The sequence below is a fragment of the Hemitrygon akajei genome, chromosome 30 (assembly GCF_048418815.1).
Source record: "Hemitrygon akajei chromosome 30, sHemAka1.3, whole genome shotgun sequence".
Classification (NCBI taxonomy): Eukaryota; Metazoa; Chordata; class Chondrichthyes; order Myliobatiformes; family Dasyatidae; genus Hemitrygon; species Hemitrygon akajei.
In genome coordinates, this window is record NC_133153.1 from 42,997,745 (window position 1) to 43,021,851 (window position 24,107).

The 24,107-nt window shown below is 43.8% G+C and overlaps 1 protein-coding gene across 5 annotated transcripts in view; it reads right to left on the reverse strand.

Moving 5' to 3' along the window:
- Positions 1-495: 495 nt before the first annotated feature.
- slc24a1 (solute carrier family 24 member 1) overlaps positions 496-24,107 on the reverse strand; it is a 63,220-nt gene continuing 39,608 nt past the window's right edge. For all 5 annotated transcript variants that reach the window (XM_073032748.1, XM_073032750.1, XM_073032746.1 and 2 more), the window contains 5 exons: positions 10,572-10,693; positions 8,496-8,756; positions 7,245-7,334; positions 4,080-4,246; positions 496-3,197 (listed from right to left, as the gene is read on the reverse strand). In XM_073032748.1, the coding sequence (XP_072888849.1) occupies positions 2,948-3,197; positions 4,080-4,246; positions 7,245-7,334; positions 8,496-8,756; positions 10,572-10,693 (890 nt within the window). In that variant the 3' untranslated portion in view covers positions 496-2,947. The remainder of the gene's footprint in view (positions 3,198-4,079; positions 4,247-7,244; positions 7,335-8,495; positions 8,757-10,571; positions 10,694-24,107) is intronic.

Below are 24,107 nucleotides of genomic sequence, written 5' to 3' on the forward strand. Positions count from 1 at the left end.
GATAATTTTAAGCAATCTTTGCCGACTGGTGGTGTAATGGCTTCAGCACTGGACTTTGAGGGGATTGGTTCTGGATTTGAATCTGGCTGGCCCCTCGCACACTTTCCAGCTGTGCTGGTCGAGTGTCAAGCCAGCAACTCGGTCTCATAAAAAACAGACAAATGCCAAGGAAACAGCAAAAAATGCCATCCAATACGCCAGAAGGTGCAAAAAGGAACAATCTTTAATTTTCTATATGAAAATAATTTATAATTTGTTCAAAAGGACTTTGTAAAATGATATAATTTCTGTTCAATATGATTTATTACTTTGGAACCACAAGATATTGCAAATGTCAGAAACTGGAACAGCAGGTAATCTGTTGAAAGAACTCGGTGAGCAGCTTCTGTGGGAGGGAAAGAACTGTCAAAACCCTCTCCAACTCAGATTGTGGACAATTCCTTTCCTACCACAGAAACTGTTTGATGCACCATCAATAACTCTCAGAAACGTGAGTCAAGGTAGGCTTTTATTAGCTGGAAGAAAGCACCATCAGCAGCAAGAGACCACCACACAACATCCTGGAGACTGAGGGAGGAGCAGTGCCTCCAATCGCCTTGATACAGGGGTCTGTGGGAGGAGCCACAGTATGTGGAAGGGAAAGAACTGTCAAAACCCTCTCCAACTCAGATCGTGGACAATTCCTTTCCTACCACAGAAACTGTTCATCCCACTGAATTCCTCCAGTACACTGTCTATTCCTCCAATTTGCTTGATGAAACGTTCTGGAGAAAAGTACAGTGGGTTCTGGTTAATTTGGCCATCGGCTAATTGGGACAGCTGCTTATTTGGGACAACTCCTACAGAACAAAAACTAATCAAGAAAGTTGCCAGGATTCCATTTATTTATTTGAGACACTTTGCCACGTGATTGGGGCAGGAGTCTGTTGCTGAACAGTTTCTAACTAGTGTCAGTCGCATGCATGTTGTGTGGCCATTAGATGCTACCTCAAGCTTAGAGTAAACAGTCTTTAAATAGTGTTACATTCGTGCTTGTGTTCAAAAAGTAGTGATTTTTGTCACTGATAGTTGCAAGAAATAAGCAGTAAAACAATTCAGAACTGCTTCGTTCACTGTGGTTTCAAGCATTCAGGCTTGGAGATGCCAGAAACAGCCAGGAGTGAAAATGAAACAATTTCACTCCTTCAACTAGTTAGGAACTATGAAGCATTTGAAGGTATCAACAATCATTTTGAATATTACAATGAAAATAAAGATTTAGAAGATACAATTATCAAAAGCATTGTTTGAAGGAAGTCCATTATCTGCACGAGGTGTCTGAGTTGATTTTGTTCATTTACAGTCAATCAAAAGAACACGGCAGAGAATTCCTCTGGCAATAACAATTAGGAACTAATGCACTGCTTTATGGTACTGTAGTAGTTTTGGTAGTATTTTAATTTATTCTGTATTTCATTTGAATACATAATTTATTACTTAAATGTATATTTTTTATACCTTTTAACTATTTACATGAAACTTCAGCAAATTTGGACAGCCACTTAATTGTGCCATAGTGTACTGGTCCTGATGTGTCCCAATTAACCAGAATCCATTGTATATACTTCGAGAGCCAGTTTAGAGGGTGTGATAGTAAATGTGACTTCCATCAGGATAAGCCTTTGGCACCTGGTATCAGAAACTATTTTTCTTCAATTGATTTAGGAGGATGGGAAAAAGCTCTTCCTTCATGTTCAACATCATCTCCTACACCCACCATTCCTACTCTAAGTAAAAATCCCAAATTAGACTCCAGGACAACTGTCTGAAATAACGCGAACCATACAAAAACAACTGTTTCTTTTCTGTTATCCTCTGAAGTTGCCTGACAAAATGTTATGTGCTTCTGTGCTGATGTTATATTGCTAAACAGTGCCAGTTTATTATGATGCAGATAGCGTGGGTATGTGGGTGCTGTCCCTGTGGCTGGTATTGGAATGGAGATCTTGGAACCAATGGATTTACCTCAGTACTGTCTTAATAACTAATCAAAGGTGAGGCTATTGAATAGCACAAACCATGGGCTACTGCTTTATCCGTCATTTCTCTTTTGGTGTCTTTGAATTTCCACTTTCTAAAACAATGCTGATTTGTTTAACTAAAAAGTTGCATTGCAGTAACTACAAAGTTGTAAAAAGCTCTGAAAAATGTTGTATATGAGTTGTCCACACGTGGCTTTTTCTGCATTGCCTTGGCAGGGGATCTTTCAATCTTTCTCATATAATGTAATGTTTTTACATGATTTATTTTTAAACGGTTCCTAATTTGTTTTAGGAAAGCTCACATGGACCTGAGTTGGACGCTAATATTCTGCCTTGTTACTGGCATATGAACTGTGGGAATGTACACTGAGGGTACATCATTATGAAGTTTTCAACACCTTAGGGCAGCACAGTAACGTAGTGGTTAGCGTAACGCTATTACTGTGCCAGTAACCTAGGTTCAATTTCCACCACTGCCTGTTCAGTCCCTCCCTGTGATTGTGTGGGTTTCCTCCAGGTTCTCTGGTTTCCTCCCACATTCCAAAGACATACAGAGTGGTAAATTAATTGTCACATGGGTGTAATCGGGGGGTGCAGGCTGGTTGGACTAGAAGGGACTGTTAGTGTGCTGTATCTCTAAATAAAATAAAAATCGTATCCAGTTACAAAACTGCTCTGCTCTGTAACTTCTGGAGCAAGACAGCAGGGCTTGAAAAACTTGTAGCCTTTCTGCCAATGTCTTTAGTTGTTGACAATCATTTCCATGTTTAAAGCAAACCTCCCTCAATTCTGGTCTAAATTTATTAAAAGTCAATATGTAAGTTGTTGCATACAGATGTCTCCTTTAACTTGCCATCTACGTGTTGCACAGCCAGTTAAAGTCATCAGAATTCCCCTCTGCCAGGTGAAGGATAGGAGTTTAGAGTCTAAATGGACACTGGGCACACAATGATCCGGTCCTCCAGCATTACGCTGATAATCAGAAACATGAAATAGAGGCAGAACATGGTGAAGCCCAATATCTTGTTCATCTTCCACTTGGAGAGACCGATGGAAATGATGACGAAGAGCAGCATCAGGAAGAGGAGTACGATGGCACAGAACAGGCCGTTGCTGCTGACCGGAACTGGCTGGAAATAGTTAAAGATCGTGTACAACAGCCAGGGGACTGGAAGCCTGTCACAGAGAGAACAAACAAGTTTGAAAGGTGGGTGGTAGCTGTGACTCAGCATTTGCCCCAAGTCATTGTTCAACCCTTGATATCCAGTGTTCCCTGGGCTTCCCTAGGGAGAGTCAGGGCACTGTGACCATGGTCAGAGACGTGGAATGAAGAGCAGACAACACACATAGTAGACTCGGTTCTTCAGGTTGGTTATTAATAGAACTGGATAGGTTAAAAAACATTTGTTAGTCCTTGGGGTGTTGGAGATGGGGGTGGCAAAATGATTAGAATTCAGCATTCTCATCCTCTCTATTTGTCTGAATGTGCTCACCCATTCCTTCTCTGTGTAACAAGTGGTTCTCTGTAATTTCCCTATTCGGCAGATCCTTTAGCACGTGCTAGTGAGCTAAGTCAGGTGCACGTGTGACTGAAGGAATGGTGTCATTCATATCCAGCGTTATCCTAAGGTTGAAGGGTAAGGAAGCCTAGGAAACCCTGGATGTCCAAAAGACTGGGGGAAATCCCAAAGGATGTTTAATTATTATTTTAAATGCAAATAGACAATCAGGGAGAAAAGTAGAGTCTATCAGTAAGAGGCAATGTGCATGAAGCGTCAGGAAAGAGGCGAGATCATCAGGTGAAGACACAGAACCTTCTGAAGATGATCTTTCCTCGGTAGACCACGTGCACCTGCCTGTTTGTCTTTGTTCATTGGAGCCCATACCCTGTCAGGAAAGCAAACTACTCAGAGCTTTGAAGGAAATATTGAAAAGTCAGGCACTCAAGGTGTGGGTTTGGATTTCTAAAGTGGTCTGCAGGAATGATGAAATGTAGTGTAAAAGGAAGTGCCTTTGCATTGATCCTCACCTCCACCACGTCTGGAATAAGAGACTCACCCAACTGTGATGTCAAAGATGTTGCTTCCCACTGAGCTGGACACGGCCATGTCTCCAAGACCTTTCCGAGCAACTATTACGCTGGTGATGAGGTCAGGGATTGAGGTGCCTGCTGCTAGAATGGTTAAGCCCATTATCTCTTCAGAAATCCCAATTGTTTCACCAACCTGAGTGAGAAAGGAGATGACTGTGATCCCGGTGCTCTAACAAACAGGATCAGAAGCTGGTTTATCATCACTGACAAACAGTGCTGTGCAGGCTTAATGCATAGGCTTATCCAGGGTACCAAAGACTTTTGCGCAGTACCATATTTGTCAACTTGGAACAGAGCGAGTTTGTAAATCTGTCGGGAGAAAAGGATGTGGGAATGGTGAGGGTGGAGCTCCACCGGAGGGGTGTGGGACAGGTGGCAGAGAAGGAGTGCCAGGAGCAGGGGTTGGTGTGGGTGCAGACACACCTAGCCCTGATTCCAAACAGCTGGTTTATTGATCATTACAAAATGTTGCTCTGGTGCTTCCCTCTCCCTCCCCCTTTTCCAACTACGATTCCCCTCTCCCTGCCCCCTTCCCATTCTCTGTCCACAACAGAGACCCACATCAGAGTCAGGTTTATCATCACTCACATATTTCATGAATTCCTCTTTTGTGGCAGCAGTAAAATTACTACAGAACTGTGCAAAAGCTGCAGGCACACTAGCGATATATATATGTGCCTAAGATCTTTGCACAGTAGGTCATGGAATTTGTTCTTTTTATGGCAGCAGTGCATTGCAATACATAAAACCACCATAAATTGCAATAAGAAATCTATATAATAAAAAATAAATAAGTAATTTTGGTGGTGGCAATGGTCAAGACAGAAACATTAGGGCCATTTATGAGATGTTTAGATGAGCACATGGATGTGAGGATAATGGAAGGATATGGACGTTGTGTAGGCAGGAGATATTAGTTTAGCTAGCCATTTGATTACTGATGTGGATCAAAGGGCCTGTTCTTGTGCTGTAGTGTTCTAATTTCTGCAAAACAAGAGCAATATTTGTGAGGAAGAATCCGTGGGTTGATTGTCCATTCAGAAATCTGATGGTGGAGAGGAAGAAGATTTTCCTAAATCACTGAGTGTGCGTCTTCAAGCTCCTGTACCTCCTCCTTGGTAGCTATGAGAAGAGGGTGTATCCTGGGTGATGGGGGTCTTTAATGATGGTTCCGCCTTTTTGAAGATCCAAGAAGTAATGAAATGTTGCCTGAAGTGCAGAGTGTTAGTTGGGTTAAATCCAATGGAGCATTGATTAGGTGAATGGTTTCACACAGTTGGTCCCTGGGTGCACATAGGTTGGACATTAATCCTGATCTCAGTGCCACTGGAAATTTTGGAAAATAGCAATTAAAATTCCTATGGCTTACCACTGGAAGCTGTACCAACACACCAACACTTACTGACAGCTGGTGGTAAGTTAGAAAATCTGCCTTCTACTATTTAAATCTCTGGGGTTCCACCACTGAAAAGGCTGCTGCAGATATGAATCAAATAACTGAGAACAGTAAACATTGGAGCAGAATGAGGCCATTTGGCCCATCAAATCTACTCTGCCATTCCATCATGGCTGATTTATAATCCCTCTCAACCCCATTCTCCTGCCTTCTCCCAGTAACCCTTGACAGTTTACTGAAAAAGAACCTATCAACCTCTGCTTTAAATATGCCAATGACTTGGCCTTCACAGCCACCTCTGGCAGTGAATTCCACAGATTCACCATCCTCTGGCTAAAGAAATTTCTCCTTATCTCTATTCTCAATGGACGTTCCTCTATTCTGAGGCTGTGTCCTCTGGCCCTGGACTCCCCCACTATAGGAAAAATCCTCCTCATACTCAGTCTGTTGGCTTGTTCAATATTCAGCAGGTTTCCATGAGAGCGCGGCCTACATTAACCCTTTCATTTCCAGAATCATCTCATGAACCTCCTCTGGATCCCCTCCAATGCCAGCACATCTTTTCTTAGGCATGGGGTCCAAAACTGCTTACAATACTCAAGCTTGGTCTAACCTATGCCTTATAAATCCTCAGCTTTACATCTTTGCTTTTCATATTGAGAACCTTGGAGGAAATTTCACCTCAGAGACAGCCTGTACTTTCCAGGATTGTATCCCAAGGAGAGATGTCACATGAAAACTCTCCTAGCGACCGTCTGCATTTAACGCCAACAGGAGACAGGAATGCTCTTCCCAATTATTCAGCTCAGATCATTGAAGGCAAATTCCACTAGTCTGCCTTTCACCCAGAAGACTGAAAGAACAAATTAGTTACAGGTATTTCATGGAATCAGAGAACACTACAACACAGAAACAGGCCCTTCGGCCCATCTGGTCTCTGCCAAACTATTATTCTGCCTAATCCCACCAACCTACCCCTGGTCCATAGCCTTCCATACCCCTCCCCTCCATGTAATTATCCAGACTTCTCTTAAATGTTGAAATTGAGCCCACATCCACCACTTCCTCTGGCAGCTCGTTCCACACTCTCACCACCCTCTGAGTGAAGAAGTTCCCCTTAAACAATTCACCTTTCATAACCGCTGGTTCTAGTCTCAACAACCTCAGGGGGAAAAGCCTGCTTGCATTCATCCTATTATACCCTTCGTAATTCTCTATGCCTCTGTCACATCTCCCTCATTCTCCTATGCTCCAGGGAAAAAGTTCTAACCTATTCAGCCTTTTCCTATAACTCAAGTCCCAGCAACGTCCTTGTGCAGTCTTTCATTCTTATTGACATTTCATTCTATTGGTAATAATTTTACTGAGCAGAGTACTCTCCCAGACAGGATCTACTGAGAAGATTTAGACACACACAGGCCTTAACAAAATATAATTATTTTAATGCTAATTCAAGCTACGTAAATTGCAGCAGTGTTGAATTCCAGCAGTGGGGTCACTCACTGCTTTTAAAATCGTTCTGTTTATAGTGTTGAGTCAACTTTATCAAGTTGAAATGCTCATTTGGAGAGCAACACATCGAGCTGCTCTTCACTGGAATTTCTGAAGGATAAGCACCTGGTCACATAGGATTTCTCTTTCAAGTATAAACTCAAAGCTGTGCTGAATGGGTTTTATATTCTTGCGTAGTCTGCACAACTGTGAATCAAGAAGATTTTGGGAACTTTGCACCTACCTGGTGGGCCCACCACACCATCAAGTATGAAAATGCACCAATCCACAAAATTGATCCAAGAAATGTACCAATGAAGTACTTCTTTGAAGCCTGTTAGAGAAGGGAATGACACATCATCAATATTCTTTCTTTTGCAGTCTTAAGGAAATATAACCCAAAGAGCAGAGCAAAGTAATTCACATATTAGAAAACATAGAAACCAATTCACATATTGATATAGAAGTGTAGAGGCAGAGAAGCTGAGATCCTTTGTCAGCACTGGAAAAGAAAGAAGCCGGAATAAGAGGGTAAAGAGAAGGAAAGGATACAAGCTGCCAAGTGATGGGTGCAAGTCTGGGTGAGCACGTGGTCGAAGAGTCGGAGGCAGCAGAGATCACAGAGGAGGAGCAGAGAGAGAGGGTCTCACTGAACTCCTGATAAAGAGGTTTAATCTTCAGGATAGGTACGCCTCGAAGAGACTTCACAGTGAAGTGCAAATCATAAACACAAGTGACTGTGCAGTTGCTGGAAATCCAGAGCAACACAAAATACTCAGGAAGTCAGGTAGCATCTATGGAGGGGAATAAACAGTTGACGTTTTGGGCCATCTAAGCCTCTGGTTTAAGGGAGTCCTGCTCAATATTAGGGAAGTTAATGTCACCCAATGTTATGCTTTGTGACTTCAAACCTTTAAACTAATTCTAACAAAGACACAGGAGTCTGAAGCTTCCCAGTTTACTTTTAGTGAGACACGCCCATGTCACGTGGTAGTGTGATAATGTATGCAATTCACATATTTGTACATATAATCCATAATGAATTATTTAAATGAACAAGAATGCTTAATTAAACAATATATGTGCAAGATTACTCAAATATTATTGAAATATTAAACATACAACACCCATTGCAACCTTAATTTTTACATCGTTCCACTATCTGGCCGCCTATCAATCTCCTGGCTGGTGGTTGAGAGGTCTGTGCTGCCACCCATCACAGTGATTGCACCCCGCTTGTTGCTGAGCTCCACCCACGTTCCTCACTAGATGAGCCCTCCCGTGTGACCGCTCTGGGTACTGCTGTGACATCCTTCTCTTCAACACCCCCTCTATCATGCCTGAAAGTTCTGAAGCTTGGAATGTTTTGGATTATACGAGTAATTACTTTAATTTCATTGTCATTAATTTCATTAATGATGTTTATCACAACACAAGTGGATTTCATGCTTGTCACATGACCATTGCTAATGACTCATCTTTCTATCTTACTTACTGGGTTTCTGACGTCAGGCACTGTTAGCCAGAGTGGAAACACGATGGGGAGAAGACACAGGTATGTGATCTGTTTCCGCAGTGTTTCTGGCCATTCGAGACTTAAAGGTTCTTCATCGTTGGATTCCTCCTCATCTTCCTCATCTTCATCTTCATCATCAGAATCATCATCACTGTCGTCACTATCATCGTCATCGTCGCTGCCGTCAGAACCCCCGTCGCTGCCATCTCCTCCACCATCTTCACCCGTCTGGTCTTTGTTCTACCATCAGAAACACAGGGGCTCATTCAAAGTGTTTCACTGCACATTGAGCAGGTTGTGAGTGAAGCAGCAGTTTAGCGGCAGAGCAATGGTAAATCTGTACTGAATGAGCGTAGTTCCCCAGGGCCAGGGGCTGAACTTACTGTACAAAATTTAATAAACACTCACTCAGAAACTGTAAAGTCAAGCTCCATGCCAGTAAACAAATGCTGAGTGACTCAAGCTCTTTTCTTTACTAGAGAGCACCTGCCAGTAATCAGCCTCCATCCTGCTGGAGTCTCCACGAACCTCACTGTTTACAGCATCTCAGCACAGTTTTAAATTATGACCTATGTTTCAAACTGCAGATTATTAATGACTGACAGAGGGCAGTGCTTCACATCGCCACCCTAGGAATGGACAACTCAATCTCCCCACCATTCTGAGATCCAACGTTTCACATTACTCTCTGGTTACTATCCCTGTGGCCGAATTTGGATCCTCACAGCTGCTCTCTCCAGGTTCAATTCTGTTATTGTCCGGCATTTTATCAAAATGTTTCTGAAAGTCCTCATAAGCGTATCACATACATAACTTTTTCTGCTTTTTCTTCAATAAGCTTGGTGCCATGCCAGACAGGTGTTAACTGAAGTGCTTCCACTTGCCTCTCCATTAAATCACCCCTGTAATGGTGTCCAACCAGTCTCTCCACTGAATCCTCGCCCATCTTTACAGAGTCCCCTTTCAAAATAGTGCAGGCAATCAAACTGAGCTCAGGGAAAATGTGTGTAGAAAGTTCTGGAACATAGAACATGGAAAACTAGAGCACAGAACAGGCTCTTCGGCCCACAATGTTGTGCCAACATTTTAAGTTATTACAAGATCAATCTAGCCCTTCTCTCCTACATAACCCTCCATTTTTCTATAATCCATGTGCCTGTCAAAGAGTTGCTTAAGTGTCACGAATGGATCTGCCTACCACCAACCCTGGCAACAAATTCCACCCACCCACCACTCTCTGTGTTTAAAAAAAACAACCTACCTCTGACATCCCCCCTACACTTCCCTCCAATCGCCTTAAAATTGTGCCCGCTTGTAACAGCCGTTTTTGTTCTGAGGAAAAAGACTCTCATTCACACTCTCTCTAAAGCTTCCACACCTTTCCTATAATGAGGCTGTCAAAATCGAACACAGTGTTCCAGGCATGGTCTAACCAGGGTTTTATAGAATGGCAACATTACCTCATACCCTTTGAAATCAATCTCCTGACTTACGAAGGTCAACACACCACACACCTTCTTAATCACAGAATGTTGGAGAAACTCAGCAGGCCCGATAGCATCCATGGAAAGAGTACAGCTGATGTTTTGGGCCAAAAACCTTCTTGCCTGAAACATCAACTATACTCTCTTCCATAGATGCCGCCTGGCCTGCTGAGTTCCTCTAGCATTTTGTGTGTGTTGCTCAGATTTCCAGCTTCTGCAGATTTTCTCTTGTTTGTGATTGGCTATCAACTTGCACAACAACTTTGAGGTATCTATGGATTTGGACTCCAAAATCCCCCTCTTCCTCCATACTGTGACAAATTCTACCATTAACCTTGTACTCTGCCTTCAACTTTGACCTTTCACGGTGAATCACTTGATACTTTTCTGGGTTGAGCTCCCATCTGTCTCTTGTCAATGTCCCACTGGAAGCTCAGAACTGCGAGGGTATGGAGCCCACACCGACCTGTCCCAGTAACACTGCCCTCACCACCCTCCCCTCCCATTGCATGCTGCCTTCCAGCTGCTAAACCAAACAGGCAGAATGAACAAGAAGCCTGGGGTGACGTACAGGGTCCTGGCTGGGGTTGGCATCGTCCTTGTCTCCAGGTGGTGATGTGGCTGCTGGCTCAGATGGGGGTGTCACTTGGACGTTCACAGTGTTCGGGAGATCTGTCTTCTCCGTCTCTCCACCTGAAACAGAAGGTACAGGAACCTTCAAGGCTGCGTCGCTCTGCGCGGTATGAAATGCCATCTTATCTCAGCAGCAGACTTTTATTCTGGTTCACTCCTTGGAAAGATTTAACCTAATAAACAAAAACTAAAAATTAAGAGTTGGTTTCAGTGAACCTGGTTCACCAACTCAGGGAGCTCCCCTCATACATGGACTGACCAAGTGTGACTCCTGTCTCTTGCCAATCACACCACACTGAGACAATCCAGCAGGACGTTCAGTAACGCTATCCTCCAACTCGGCCGGACAATCGCTAGGAGTAAATACCGGCCTTCCCAACTACAATTTGACTTCAGAATAAAATACCCTGACTGAAATTCATCATGGCTGCTCCCAGATCACACTCAACCCCATACACCTGCCATCCCGCCATATCCTTTGATGCCCTTGATCGATCAGGAAACGATCAACTTTCACCTTAAAAATACCCACGGACTTGTCCTCCACCAGAGTCTGTGCCAGAGCATTCCACAGATTCACTACTCTCTGGCTAAAAAAATTCCTCCTTACCTCTGTTCTAAAAGGTTGCCCCTCAGTTTTGAGGTTGTGTCCTTTAGTTCTGTATACCCCACCATAAGAAACATCCATTCCACATCCAGCTTATCTTGTCCTTTCAACATTTGGTAGGTTTCAATAAGATTCCTACACATTCTTCTAAATTCCAGTGAGTACAGGCCCAAAGCTGCCAAAAGCTCTTCATATGTTAACCCCTTCATTCCCAGAATCATCCTCATGAACATCCTCTGGACTCTCTCCAATGACAACACATCCTTTCTGAGATATGAGGCCCAAAGCTGTTGACAATACTCCAAGTGCAGCCTAACTAGTGCCTTATAAAGGCTTGTTTTCTCCTTGTTTTATATTCCCCTTGAAATAAATGCCAACATTGCATTTGCCTTCTTTACCATACACTCAACCTGTAAATTAACTTTCTGGGAGTCTTGCACGAGGGCTCCTAAGTCCCTTCGGCACCTCTGATGTTTGAATTTTCTCCCCATTTAGATAATAGTCTGCACTATTGTTCCTTGTACCAAAATGCATCATCATACATTTCCCAACACTGTATTCCATCCACCCCTTTTTTGCCCATTCTTCCAATTTGTCTAAGTCCTGCTGCAATCACATTGCTTCCTCAGCACTACCGACCCCTCCACCTATCTTCGTATCATCCACAAACTTTGCCACAAAACCATCAATTCCATTATCCAAATCATTGACAATGTGAAAAGTAGCGGTCCCAATACTGACCCCTGAGGAACACCACTAGTTACTGGGAGCCAACCAGAAAAGGCCCCTTTATTCCCAGTCACTACCTCCTGTCTGTCAGCCATTCCTCTATCCATGCCAGTATCTTTCCTGTAATGCTATAGGATTTCATTCTCGTGTGGCTCCTTATCAAATGCCTTCTGAAAATCCAAGTAAATGACATCTTCTCCTCTGTCCACCCTGTTTGTTACTTCCTTGAAAAACTTCAAAAGATTTGTCAGGCAAGATTTCCCTTTACAGAAACCATGCTGACTTTGACTTATTTTATCATTAGTCTCCAAGTACCTCAAAACCTCATCCTTAATAATAGACTCCAACACTTTCCCAACCACTGAGATTAGGCTAACTGGCCTATAACTTCCTTTACTTTGCTTTCCTCCATTTTTAAAGAGTGGAGTGACACTTTCCTCTGGAACCATGCTAGAATCAAGTGATTCTTGAAAGATCATGACCAATGCAAATGATAAAACATAGAAGCTTACAGCACATTACAGGCCCTTCGGCCCACAATGTTGTGCCGACCATGTAACCTACTCTAGAAACTGCCTAGAATTTCCCTAGTGCATAGCGCTCTATTTTCCTAAGCTCCATGTACCTATCTAAGAGCCTCTTAAAAGGACCTATTGTATCTGCCTCCACCACCTTCACTGGCAGTGTATTCCATTCACCCACCACTCTCTGTGTAAAAAACTAACCTCTGACATCTCCTCGCTACCTGTTTCCAAGCACCTTAAAACTATGCCTCCTCGTGTTAGCCTTTTCAGCCCCGGGAAAAAGCCTCTGGCTATCCACATGATCAATGCTCCTCATCATATTCTACACCTTTATCAAGTCACCAGTCATCCTCCATCACTCCAAGGAGAAAAGGCCAAGTTCACTCAACTTATTCTCATAAGGTAAATCCTCCAATCCAGGCAGCATCCTTGTAAATCTCCTCTGCACTCTCTCCATAGTATCTACATCCTTCCTGTAGTGAGGTGACCAGAACTGAACACAGTACTCCAAGTGGGGTCTGACCAAGGTCTTATATAGTTGTAACATTACCTCTCGGCTCTTGAACTCAATCCCATGGTTGATGAAGACCAACACACCACATGCCTTCTTAACAACACTGTCAATCTGCGCAGCAGTTTTGAGTGTCCTGTGGACATGGACCCCATGATCTCTCAGATCCTCCATACTGCCAAGAGTCTTACCATTTATATTATATTCTTTTATTTGGACCAAGCAAAATGAACCACTTCATACTTATCTGGGTTGAAGTCCATCTGCCACTTCTCAGGTCACTTCTGCATTCTATCAATGTTCCACTGTAATCTCTGATACCCCTCCAGACTATCCACAACACCCCCAACCTTTGTATCACCAGCAAACATACTCGCTCTTTTACTTCTTTATCCAGGTCATTCATAAAAATCACAAAGACGATGGGGCCTGCGGAACACCACTGGTTACTGACCTCCATGCAGAATATGAACCATCTACAACCACCCTTTGCCTTCTGTGGGCAAACCAGTTCTGGTTCCACAGAGCAAACTCTCCTTGGAACCCATGCCTTCTTATTTTCTGAAGGAGCCTTGCATGGGGAACATTATCAAATGCCTCACTGAAATTCATATACACTACATCCACTGCTCTACCTTCATCAGTGTGTCTTGTTACATCCTCAAAGAATTCAATCAAGCTCTTAAGGCACGACCTGCCCTTGACAAAGCCATGTTGACTATCCCTAATCAGATTATGTCTCTCCAAATGTTCATAAATCCTGCCTCTCAGAATCTTCTCCAACAACTTGCCCACCACTGAAGTCCTGGTCTATAATTTCCTGGGTTATCCCTACTCCCTTTCTTGAACAAGGGAACAGCATTTGCAACCCTCCAATCCTCTGGTACTTCTCCCATCCCTATTGATGACGCAAAGATCATCACGAGAGGCTCAGCAATCTCCTCCCTTGCCTCCCACAGCAGCCTGGGGTACATCTCATCTGGTCCCAGTGAGTTATCCAACTTAATGCTTTTCAAAAGTTTCAGCGCATCCTCTTTCTTAATGTCTGTATGCTCAAGAGTTTCAGTCCGCTGTAAGTCATCCCTCCAATCACCAAGACCCTTTACCCTGGTGAATACTGAAGCAAAGTATTCATTAATTGCCTCCTCTACCTCCTCTGACTCCATGCGCACATTTCCACTATCACACCTGATTGGTCCTATTCTCACATGGCTTATCCTCTTGTTCTTCACAAACTTGTAGAATGCCTTGGCGTTTTCCTTAATCCTCCTCACCAAGGCCTTCTCATGGTCCCTTCTGGCTCTCCTAATTTCATTCTTAAGCTCCTTCCCAGAAATAGTACCTTGTTTTTTGAACCTTTTGTAAGCTTTTCTTTTCTCCCCATAACCTTTGACACCCTTACTAATCAAGAACCTATCTACCTCTGCTTTAAAGCTACCTAATATCTTGGTTTCCACAGTCATCTGCAGCAATGAATTTCACAGATTCATCACCCTTTGGCCAAAGAAATTCCTCTTCATCTCTGTTCTAAGTCCTCTGGTCTTAGTCTCCCCCACTATTGGAGAGTCTCAGACCAGAGGACACAGCCTCAGAAACATTCTCTCCATATCAACTTTCAATATTCTATAGGTTTCAGTGAGATTCCCTCCCCACCCCCTTCATTCTTCTAAACTCCTTTACGTACAGGCCCAGAGCCTTCAAACTCTCCTCACATGTTAACCCTTTCATTCCTGGGCTCAATCTCATAAACCTCCTCTGGATCCTCTCCAATGCTGGTCATCTTTTCTCAGGTATGGGGCCCAATAACTCCAATGACAGGAGGGAAGCTCTAGAAAATTCCTCTTGTACCCCAAGTTCATTGAGACAAGTGCAGACTACTCTTGGAGGTTGGACATTCTTTCCCTCCTAAGATTCGTTCTATTGACTTCCAGTGGTGCTGAGAAATAGGATTGTGAAGGAGGGTGGCAGAATCACCTCTGAGACTTGCAATCCGGCACCTTCAGGAGGAAGTTTGGGAACATTCTGACTGCACCCAGAGTTACTGGAGCAATGATAAATTACAGCAATGGTGAAACTGGAGGCAGGCGGATGAATTGATGCTCCCAACTCGTCTTGTAAACAATGTAGAAAGGCCAGCTGCTACTGGATGGGGGAATGAGGAAGTGCACATACTTGCCTGCCTGTGAATTGCGGAACATTAATCACTGATCACTGAGATAAAGGAAAACAGCAGTTTCTGGCAGCTTTACAAAAGTAAAGCAGGGGAGGTCGAGCAGAAGCAAAGGAAGTAAATCCCAGTAAGATGGAAAGAGAACAGAGAAAATTTACAAAGATGTTGCTGGGACTTGAGGACCTGAGTTACAGGGAAAGATTAAACAGGTTAGGTCCTTTTAACCTACTCCAAGATCAAATCCAACGCTTCCCTCCTGCATAGCCCTCCACCTTTCTTTCATCCATGTGCCCATCTGAGTCTCTTAAACATCCCAAATGTTTCAGCCTCTACCACCAAACCTGGCAGAGTGTTCCACGCACCCACCACGCTGTGTTTAAAAAAACTACCTCTGACGCCCACCCATACTTTCCTCCAATCACCTTAAAATTATGCCCCCTTGTACTAGCTATTTCCCCCGGGATAAAGTCTCTGGCTCCACACTCCTTAAAGCCTCTTCATCTTTTACACCTCTAACAAGTCACTTTTCATCCTCTTTCACTCCAAAGAAAGAAGCCCCAGCTCACTCAACTTCTCCTCATATGACATGCTGTCGAATCCAGGCAGCATTCTGATAAATCTTTGCATCCTCTCTAAAGCTTTCACATTCTTCCTTTGACTAATCAAGAACCTGTTGATCTCTGCTTTAAATATCCCCACCAACTTGACCTCCACTGCCGCCTGTGGCAATGAATTCCACAGATTCACCACCTTCTAGCTAAAGAAATTCCTCTTCATCTCTGTTCTAAATGGACATCCCTCTAATCTGAACCTGAGACCTCTGGTCTTGGACTTTCCCACTATAGGAAATATTCTTTCTTGTCCACTCTGTCTAGGCCTTTCAATGTTCAATAGGTTTCAAGGAGATCACCCCCCTCAGTCTTCTAAACTCTAACAAGTACAGGCCCAGAGTCATCAAACAGTCCACTTACAGGAGGAGCATTCCTCTACCTGAACTACCATCCTCTAGCATTCCTCTACCTGAACTACCATCCTCTAGCATTCCTCTACCTGAACTACCATCCTCTAGCATTCCTCTACCTGAACTACCATCCTCTAGCATTCCTCTACCTGAACTACCATCCTCTAGCATTCCTCTACCTGAACTACCATCCTCTAGCATTCCTCTACCTGAACTACCATCCTCTAGCATTCCTCTACCTGAACTACCATCCTCTAGCATTCCTCTACCTGAACTACCATCCTCTAGCATTCCTCTACCTGAACTACCATCCTCTAGCATTCCTCTACCTGAACTACCATCCTCTAGCATTCCTCTACCTGAACTACCATCCTCTAGCATTCCTCTACCTGAACTACCATCCTCTAGCATTCCTCTACCTGAACTACCATCCTCTAGCATTCCTCTACCTGAACTACCATCCTCTAGCATTCCTCTACCTGAACTACCATCCTCTAGCATTCCTCTACCTGAACTACCATCCTCTAGCATTCCTCTACCTGAACTACCATCCTCTAGCATTCCTCTACCTGAACTACCATCCTCTAGCATTCCTCTACCTGAACTACCATCCTCTAGCATTCCTCTACCTGAACTACCATCCTCTAGCATTCCTCTACCTGAACTACCATCCTTCCTAGACTTGTTATAGCTTTGGCTCTAACTTTTTAAGCTTAGAGTCTACAATCAACTAAATGATTCCGAACGACTCAGCACCCTTATCCTCTGACTGTTCTCACTGAAGCCTGTTGAGCCAAAGCCTGACCACTCTAACACTGGCCCATCACACAGTGGCTGCTCCCACAATTAGACTACCTGGTCTTTATAAAGTAGATATAAGTGATGAAAAGGGCTGCAGAGAACATGAAATGATACTTAAAAGTGTTTTCAAAATTAACATAAAAGATCTCTGTAATTATATTAAAAGCTGGAGAGGCAAGGATATTGTGTCCCATTAAAATCTAACACATATGCAGAAAGCCAGCATGGGTTCAGAAAGTGGAGATCATATTTTACGAATATGCTGGAGTTCTATGAAGAGACAACCAAAATTTATGATAACAATAGAGCAATTGATATCATTTACTTGAACTTTTAGAAGGTTTTTGACAAGATATTAATAATCAAATTACAAGATGTTAATAATCAAATTACAAGAGATAGGGATTCAGGGTAAGGTGTGCAAGATTGGCTCAAAAATAGAAAACATCGAGTTATGGTTAGAGGATCATTTTCATACCTAGAAAATGTTAAAAATGGGGTTCCGTAGGGATCAGTTTTGGGGCTGCTGCTGTTTTCAATTTACATTAATGATTTGGATAAGCACATGACAAATAAACTAGTCAAATTTGCAGATGAAACAAAATTAAGGGGATGAGCTGATAACATTCAGGCAGCAGAATCAATACAGTTAGATCTAAACAAAATCCAGATGTGGGTAGCTAAATGGCCGATGAAATTTAATGTAAGTAATTTTAAAGTGTTGCATATAGGAGGTAGAAATATTAGATATAAATATACAATGGGAGGGTTTGAGTTAGAAAGTATACTGTATGAGAAGGATTTGGGTGTCCTGGTAGATTCATCACTGTCAACATCCAGACAATGCACGGAAGCGATTAGGAAGGCTAATAGAATGTTTGTGTATATAATCGCTCAGTGGAGTTCAAATCAAGAGACCTTCTCCGTAAGCTGTATAATTCACTTGGGAGGCTGCACCTTGAGTACTGTGTAAATTTTGGTCTCCATGTTTTGTGAGGGATGTGAAGGCCCTGGAGAGAGTTCAGAGAACGGCAGTGGGACTCGTTCCAGGTCTGCCGGGTATGAGTTATGAAAAAAGATTGAAAGAATTAAATATTTTTCACCTAAGCAGACGTAGAATGTGAGGAGAGATGATAGAAGTGTTCATAATCATTAAGGGTATCAGTAAAGTGGGTGCCAGCTGTTAACTTCAAAAACTAATCCATCAATGAGGACATGGGGCCATAGATGGAGACTGGTTAAAGGGAGATTTTAGATTAACATCAGGATGCATTTCTTTATACAGCAAGTTGTGGACTGACACATGGACCAAACTACCTAGTTGTGTAGTTGAGAGGAGTGCGTAGAGACTTTCAAATCAAAACTCGATAGTTATTTCAACACACTATGGAATAGGAATTCGGCAAGCTTTGTTGGGCCTAACAGCCTGCTCTTGTCGAAAACTTTCTAATGTTGCAAATGGAAGTAAGAAAATGATGGACATTGAATAATTACATCATGCCTGTCTTTAAAGTTGAGACAGGACTAAAGAAATAGGCTCCTGGTTCATTAACTGTTCCTAGGAGTGTGTATCTTACCCACATACCAGTGTCATCTCATGCCTCCTCTTTTTGACCCTCTATCCTCACCGAAATCTTCTACAAGCCTGTGTTTTATTTGTGTGCAAGTTGCAGTTCAAGTTTATTTGATGTTAAATGGCACCTGGCAATCTCCCAGAGACCGTTGTTTGGGGAATATCAGATTCGCAGCTGCATTGGTGTCCTCTGGACTGGCTCTGACTGTGGCCTTCATTGGAACAAAGCAGGGGAGCTGACCCAGGAACCCCTGAAGCACATAGCCCATTGAGAAAGGTTTGAATAAAATGCTTTTATTTTATTGTTTAAATGGTGCAGGGGGGAGGGATCTCATTGACCTATTGAACATTAAAAGGCCTGATCAGGGGTCCCAGCCTTTTTAATGCATGGACCAATACCATTGAACAAAGTGTCTGTGGACCCCCGATTGGGAATCTCTGGCCTAGGTAGAGTAGGCATGGAGAAGGTGTTTCCTAGAGCGGGGGAGTTCAGGCCAAGAGGGCGCAGCCTCAGAATGGAGGGACATCATTTTAGAACAGACATTAGAAGGATTTTTTTTTAGCCAGAGGGTGGTGAATCTGTGGAATTTGTTGTCACAGAAGGCTGTGGAGGCCAAGTCATTGGGCATGATTACAGCAGGAGTTAATAGGCTCTTGATTAACCAGGGTGTCAAAGGTTACAGGGAGAAGGCAGGAGAATGGGGTTGAGACAGATAATAAATCAGCCATGATGGAATGTGGAGCAGACTCGATGGGCCAAAAGGCCTAATTCTCTGCCTATATTTTATAGTCTGTCAAGGTCTTTTTGCCTCAAACCTCTGTCAAACACTACATTGCAAGCAGCTGCCTTTGGTTTGCTCTCTGTTTGCATCTGAAACAATGTTTGGAGACGTGTGTCCTCAACACTCACTAACCAGTGACAGGGTTGAGGCAGTACTGCCTCAGTTTGTAGCTTTTCTATTTAATCTCCCTGGTGTTTCACTGTCACTTGTCACTGGATGGTAAATGCAGGAACTCCAGAAGCCAGGAGAAATAAGGGACTAATGAATGAAATCTGACGTCAGGTTGAGATGCAACACTGCACCCTTGCAGTGTCTGGTTGAGATGCAACACTGCACCCTTGCAGTGTCTGGTTGAGGTGCAACACTGCACCCTTGCAGTGTCTGGTTGAGGTGCAACACTGCACCCTTGCAGTGTCTGGTTGAGGTGCAACACTGCACCCTTGCAGTGTCTGGTTGAGGTGCAACACTGCACCCTTGCAGTGTCTGGTTGAGGTGCAACACTGCACCCTTGCAGTGTCTGGTTGAGATGCAACACTGCACCCTTGCAGTGTCTGGTTGAGGTGCAACACTGCACCCTTGCAGTGTCTGGTTGAGATGCAACACTGCACCCTTACGGTGTCTGGTTGAGATGCAACACTGCACCCTTGCAGTGTCTGGTTGAGATGCAACACTGCACCCTTGCAGTGTCTGGTTGAGATGCAACACTGCACCCTTGCAGTGTCTGGTTGAGGTGCAACACTGCACCCTTGCAGTGTCTGGTTGAGATGATGCTTCCACAGCTACCAGGCAGGAGAGCTGGGGAGTCTTGGGCTTTAAGTTACAGGAGTCAACATTCAGTGAGTTCTGTGTGATTGTAAACTCCAAGACCTGACGGCCTAATGTGACGGCAGTTCCTTGAAAGCTACTGTAAATAATTCTCAGCTCAACAGAGACGAGCAGAGAGGTCAGAACCCAAGGAATGTGGATCTAAGGGCTGTGGTAGAATCACTGGAGGGGTGATGAAAAGGAGAATTTTCACCCGTAAGTTACAAGAGTAGAATTAGGCCATTCAACCCATCAAGTCTGCTCCATTTCATCATGGCTGGTTTATTTTCCCTTCTGCCTTCTCCCAGTAACCTTTGACACCAACCTTTTTAGGAATCTATCAACCTCTGCTCCCAGAGCCTATGGATGAGGTGAAAGCGGAGACAGGCGCTCATCGCACGTGAACTTAAAGAGTTGAGCCCTGCAGTGATAGAGAGCCGGTGCTGGGAGGTGAAGTTAGGTTGCATGGTTCTTTCTCAAAAGCACAATGCAACGGGCCGAATGGTCTCTGTGTCACGCACACTTCCCAGCCCAACTCACAAAAGGCTCTGGGTCACAAGAAGCGAGTGGGGGATCCAACAGGCTGGTTTAAGTATTGTGTCTGGATGAGGGTAGCGGACACTTTGACCAGCAGCAGGAGAGCTCAGGATCCACACACAGAGAGGGAGCCGGCTCTACCGGGCTGTGGTGTCTGAGTGTCGCAGTGCAGCCGAGTAAAACGTGACATCAGACAGAGTCCACATGGACCCCGAGGTACTCTTCATTCTAGGGTCTGTCACCAAAGGTTCCAGCAAATTCCTACAGATGTAGCGTGGGGAGCATCATCATCCTGTACAGAGGGGCCGCTGGAAAAAGCTGTCGAGGGCTGTAAACTCAGCCAACTCCCCAATACCTTCAATGCCTCAACAAGGCGGCATCCACCATTAAAGATCCACATCGCCCTGGATGCGCTCTCTTTTTATTGTTACCATCAGGGAGGAGATACAGAAACCTGGAAGCACACACTCAGCGATTCAGGAACAGCTTCTTTCCCTCCGCCATCCAATTTCTGAATGGACATTGAACCGATGAATGCTACCTCACTACTTAGTTAGCTTTTTGCACTAATTATTTAATTTCAGAATCGGGTTTAATACCACTGGCATATGTTGTAAAATCAGTTGTTATTTGGCTGCAGTACAGTGCAATATACAATAACTAAATTACAGTAAGTATATACAGGTGAAGTCAGAAGTCCACATACACCTTGGCCAAATACATTTAAACTCAGTTTTTCACAATTCCTGACATTTAATCCTAGAAAACATTCAGTGTGTTAGGTCAGTTAGGATCACTACTTTATTTTAAGAATGTGAAATGTCAGAATAATAGTAGAGAAAATGATTTATTTCAGCTTTAATTTCTTTCATCACTTTCCCAGTGGGTTAGAAGTTTACATAACTTTGTTAGTATTTGGTAGCATTGCCTTTAAATTGTTCAACTAGGGTCAAACGTTTTGGGTAGCCTTCCACAAGCTTCTCACAGTAAGTTGCTGGAATTTTGTTCCATTCCTCCAGACAGAACTGGTGTAACTGAGTCAGGTTTGTAGACCTCCTTGCTCGCACACGCTGTTTCAGTTCTGCCCACCGTGAAGCATGGGGGTGGCAGCATCATGTTGTGGGGGTGCTTTGCTGAAGGAGGGACTGGTGCACTTCACAAAATAGATGGCATCATGAGGAAGGAAAATTATGTGGATATATTGAAGCAACATCTCAAGACATCAGCCAGGAAGTTAAAGCTCAGTCGCAGATGGGCCTTCCAAATGGACAATGACCCCAAGCATACCTCCAAAGTTGTAGCAAAATTGCTTAAGGACAACAAAGTCAAGGTATTGGAGTGGCCATCACAAAGCCCTGACCTCAATCCGATAGAAGATTTATGGGCAGAACTGAAAAAGCATGTGCGAGCAAGGAGGCCTACAAACCTGACTCAGTTACACCAGTTCTGTCTGGAGGAATGGAACAAAATTCCAGCAACTTACTGTGAGAAGCTTGTGGAAGGCTACCCAAAACATTTGACCCTAGTTGAACAATTTAAAGGCAATGCTACCAAATACTAACAAAATATATGTAAACTTCTAACCCACTGGGAATGTGATGTAAGAAATAAAAGCTGAAATAAATCATTCTCTCTACTATTATTCTGACATTTCACATTCTTAAAATAAAGTAGTGATCCTAACTGACCTAACACACTGAATGTTTTCTAGGATTAAATGTCAGGAATTGTGAAAAACTGAGTTTAAGTGTATTTGGCCAAGGTGTATGTAAACTTCTGACTTCAACTGTATATTTAAAACATTTAATTAAATAAGTAATACAATAAGAGAAAAAAAGAAAAAGCAGTGAGGTAGTGTTCATGGTTCAAAGTCCATTCAGAAATCGGATGGCAGAGGGGAAGAAACTGTTCCTGAATCATTGGGTGTGTGTCTTCAGGCTCCTGTACCTCCTCCTGATGGTAGCAGTGAGAAGGCGGCATGGTGACAGGGGTCCCTAATGATGGATGCTGCCTTTTTGAGGCATCGCTCCATGAAGATGTCCTGGATGCTGGGGAGGCGAGTGCCCGTGATCGAGCCGACTGAGCTTAAAACTTTGAGCTACTTTTTCCGATCCTGTGCAGTAGCCCCTCCACACCCGACAGTGATGCAACCAGTCAGAATGCTCTCCACAGAGCATCTGGTGACACCAAATCTCCTCAAGTGCAATTATATATATAATTATTTAATAATTCAACACATATTTGATATACATAGTGAGTAATTCTTACTGTGATTTACAGTTTTTATTCTGTATTGCAATGTACTGCTGCTGCATAGCAACAAATTTCACGACACCGGCCAGTGAGATTAAACCTGATTCTGAAATTGTGATTGATCTGAACTGACTTCCATTTGTGAGAAAACTCCATCGATCACAATCTTCAAAGTGTTGAGGCGGCTCAGATGAAATGAGAAAACTTTCACGTTTCATTCCAAACGGTGCAGGTCAAATTCTAACGATCCTCCCCACTCCGCCCCACCCCGACACAGTTCCCAATTTCTGGCTCTCTACCCGACCTGCAGCCACATCTAACACCCTGTCCCCTGCCTCAGAGCCCAGGCAGTGAGTCAGCCACTGGGGGGGAGGCATCTGACCCAGTGGCAATCTGCCTACATCCCTGCCATTTCTATAATGCAACATTTCTTTCAAAACTATAACAACACACACAAAATGCTGGAGGAACTCAGCAGGCCAGGCAGCATCTATGGAAAAGAGGACAGTTGGTGTTTCGGGCCGAAACCCTTCGGCAGGACTGGGGAGAAAAAATCTGAGGAGTAAGGTGGGGGGAGGGAGAGAGAAACACCAGGCGATAGGTGAAACTTGGAGGGAGAGGGATGAAGCAAAGGGCTGGGAAGATGGTTGGTGAAGGAGACAGAAGGCCATGGAAAACAGAAGAAAGGTGGGAGGGAGGTGATGGGTGGGCAAAGAGATAACATGCGAGACAGACATGGGGATGGGAAATGGTGAAGGTGGGGAGGAGGTTCGAGAAATCGATGTTCATGCCATCAGGTTGGAGGCTACCCAAACGGAATATAAGGTGTTGTTCCTCCAATTGAAGTGTGGCCTCATCACGACAGTGGAGGAGACCATGAATGGACATCGGAATGGGAATGGGAAGTGGAATTAAAATGTGTGGCCATTGGGAGATCCCACTTGTTCTGGCAGATGGAGTGTAGATACCCAGCAAAGCGGTCTCCCAATCTTCGTCGGGTCTCACCAATATACGGGAGGCCACACTGGACATAGTAAATGACCCCAACAGACTCACAGGTGAAGTGTTGCCTCACCTGGAAGGACTGTTTGAGGCCCTGAATGGTGTGAGGGAGGAGGTATAGGGGCAGGTGTAGCACTTGTTCCGCTTGCAAGGATAAGTGCTAGGAGGGAGATCGGTGGGGAGGAATTAATGGACAAGGGAGTCGCGTAGGGAGCAATCC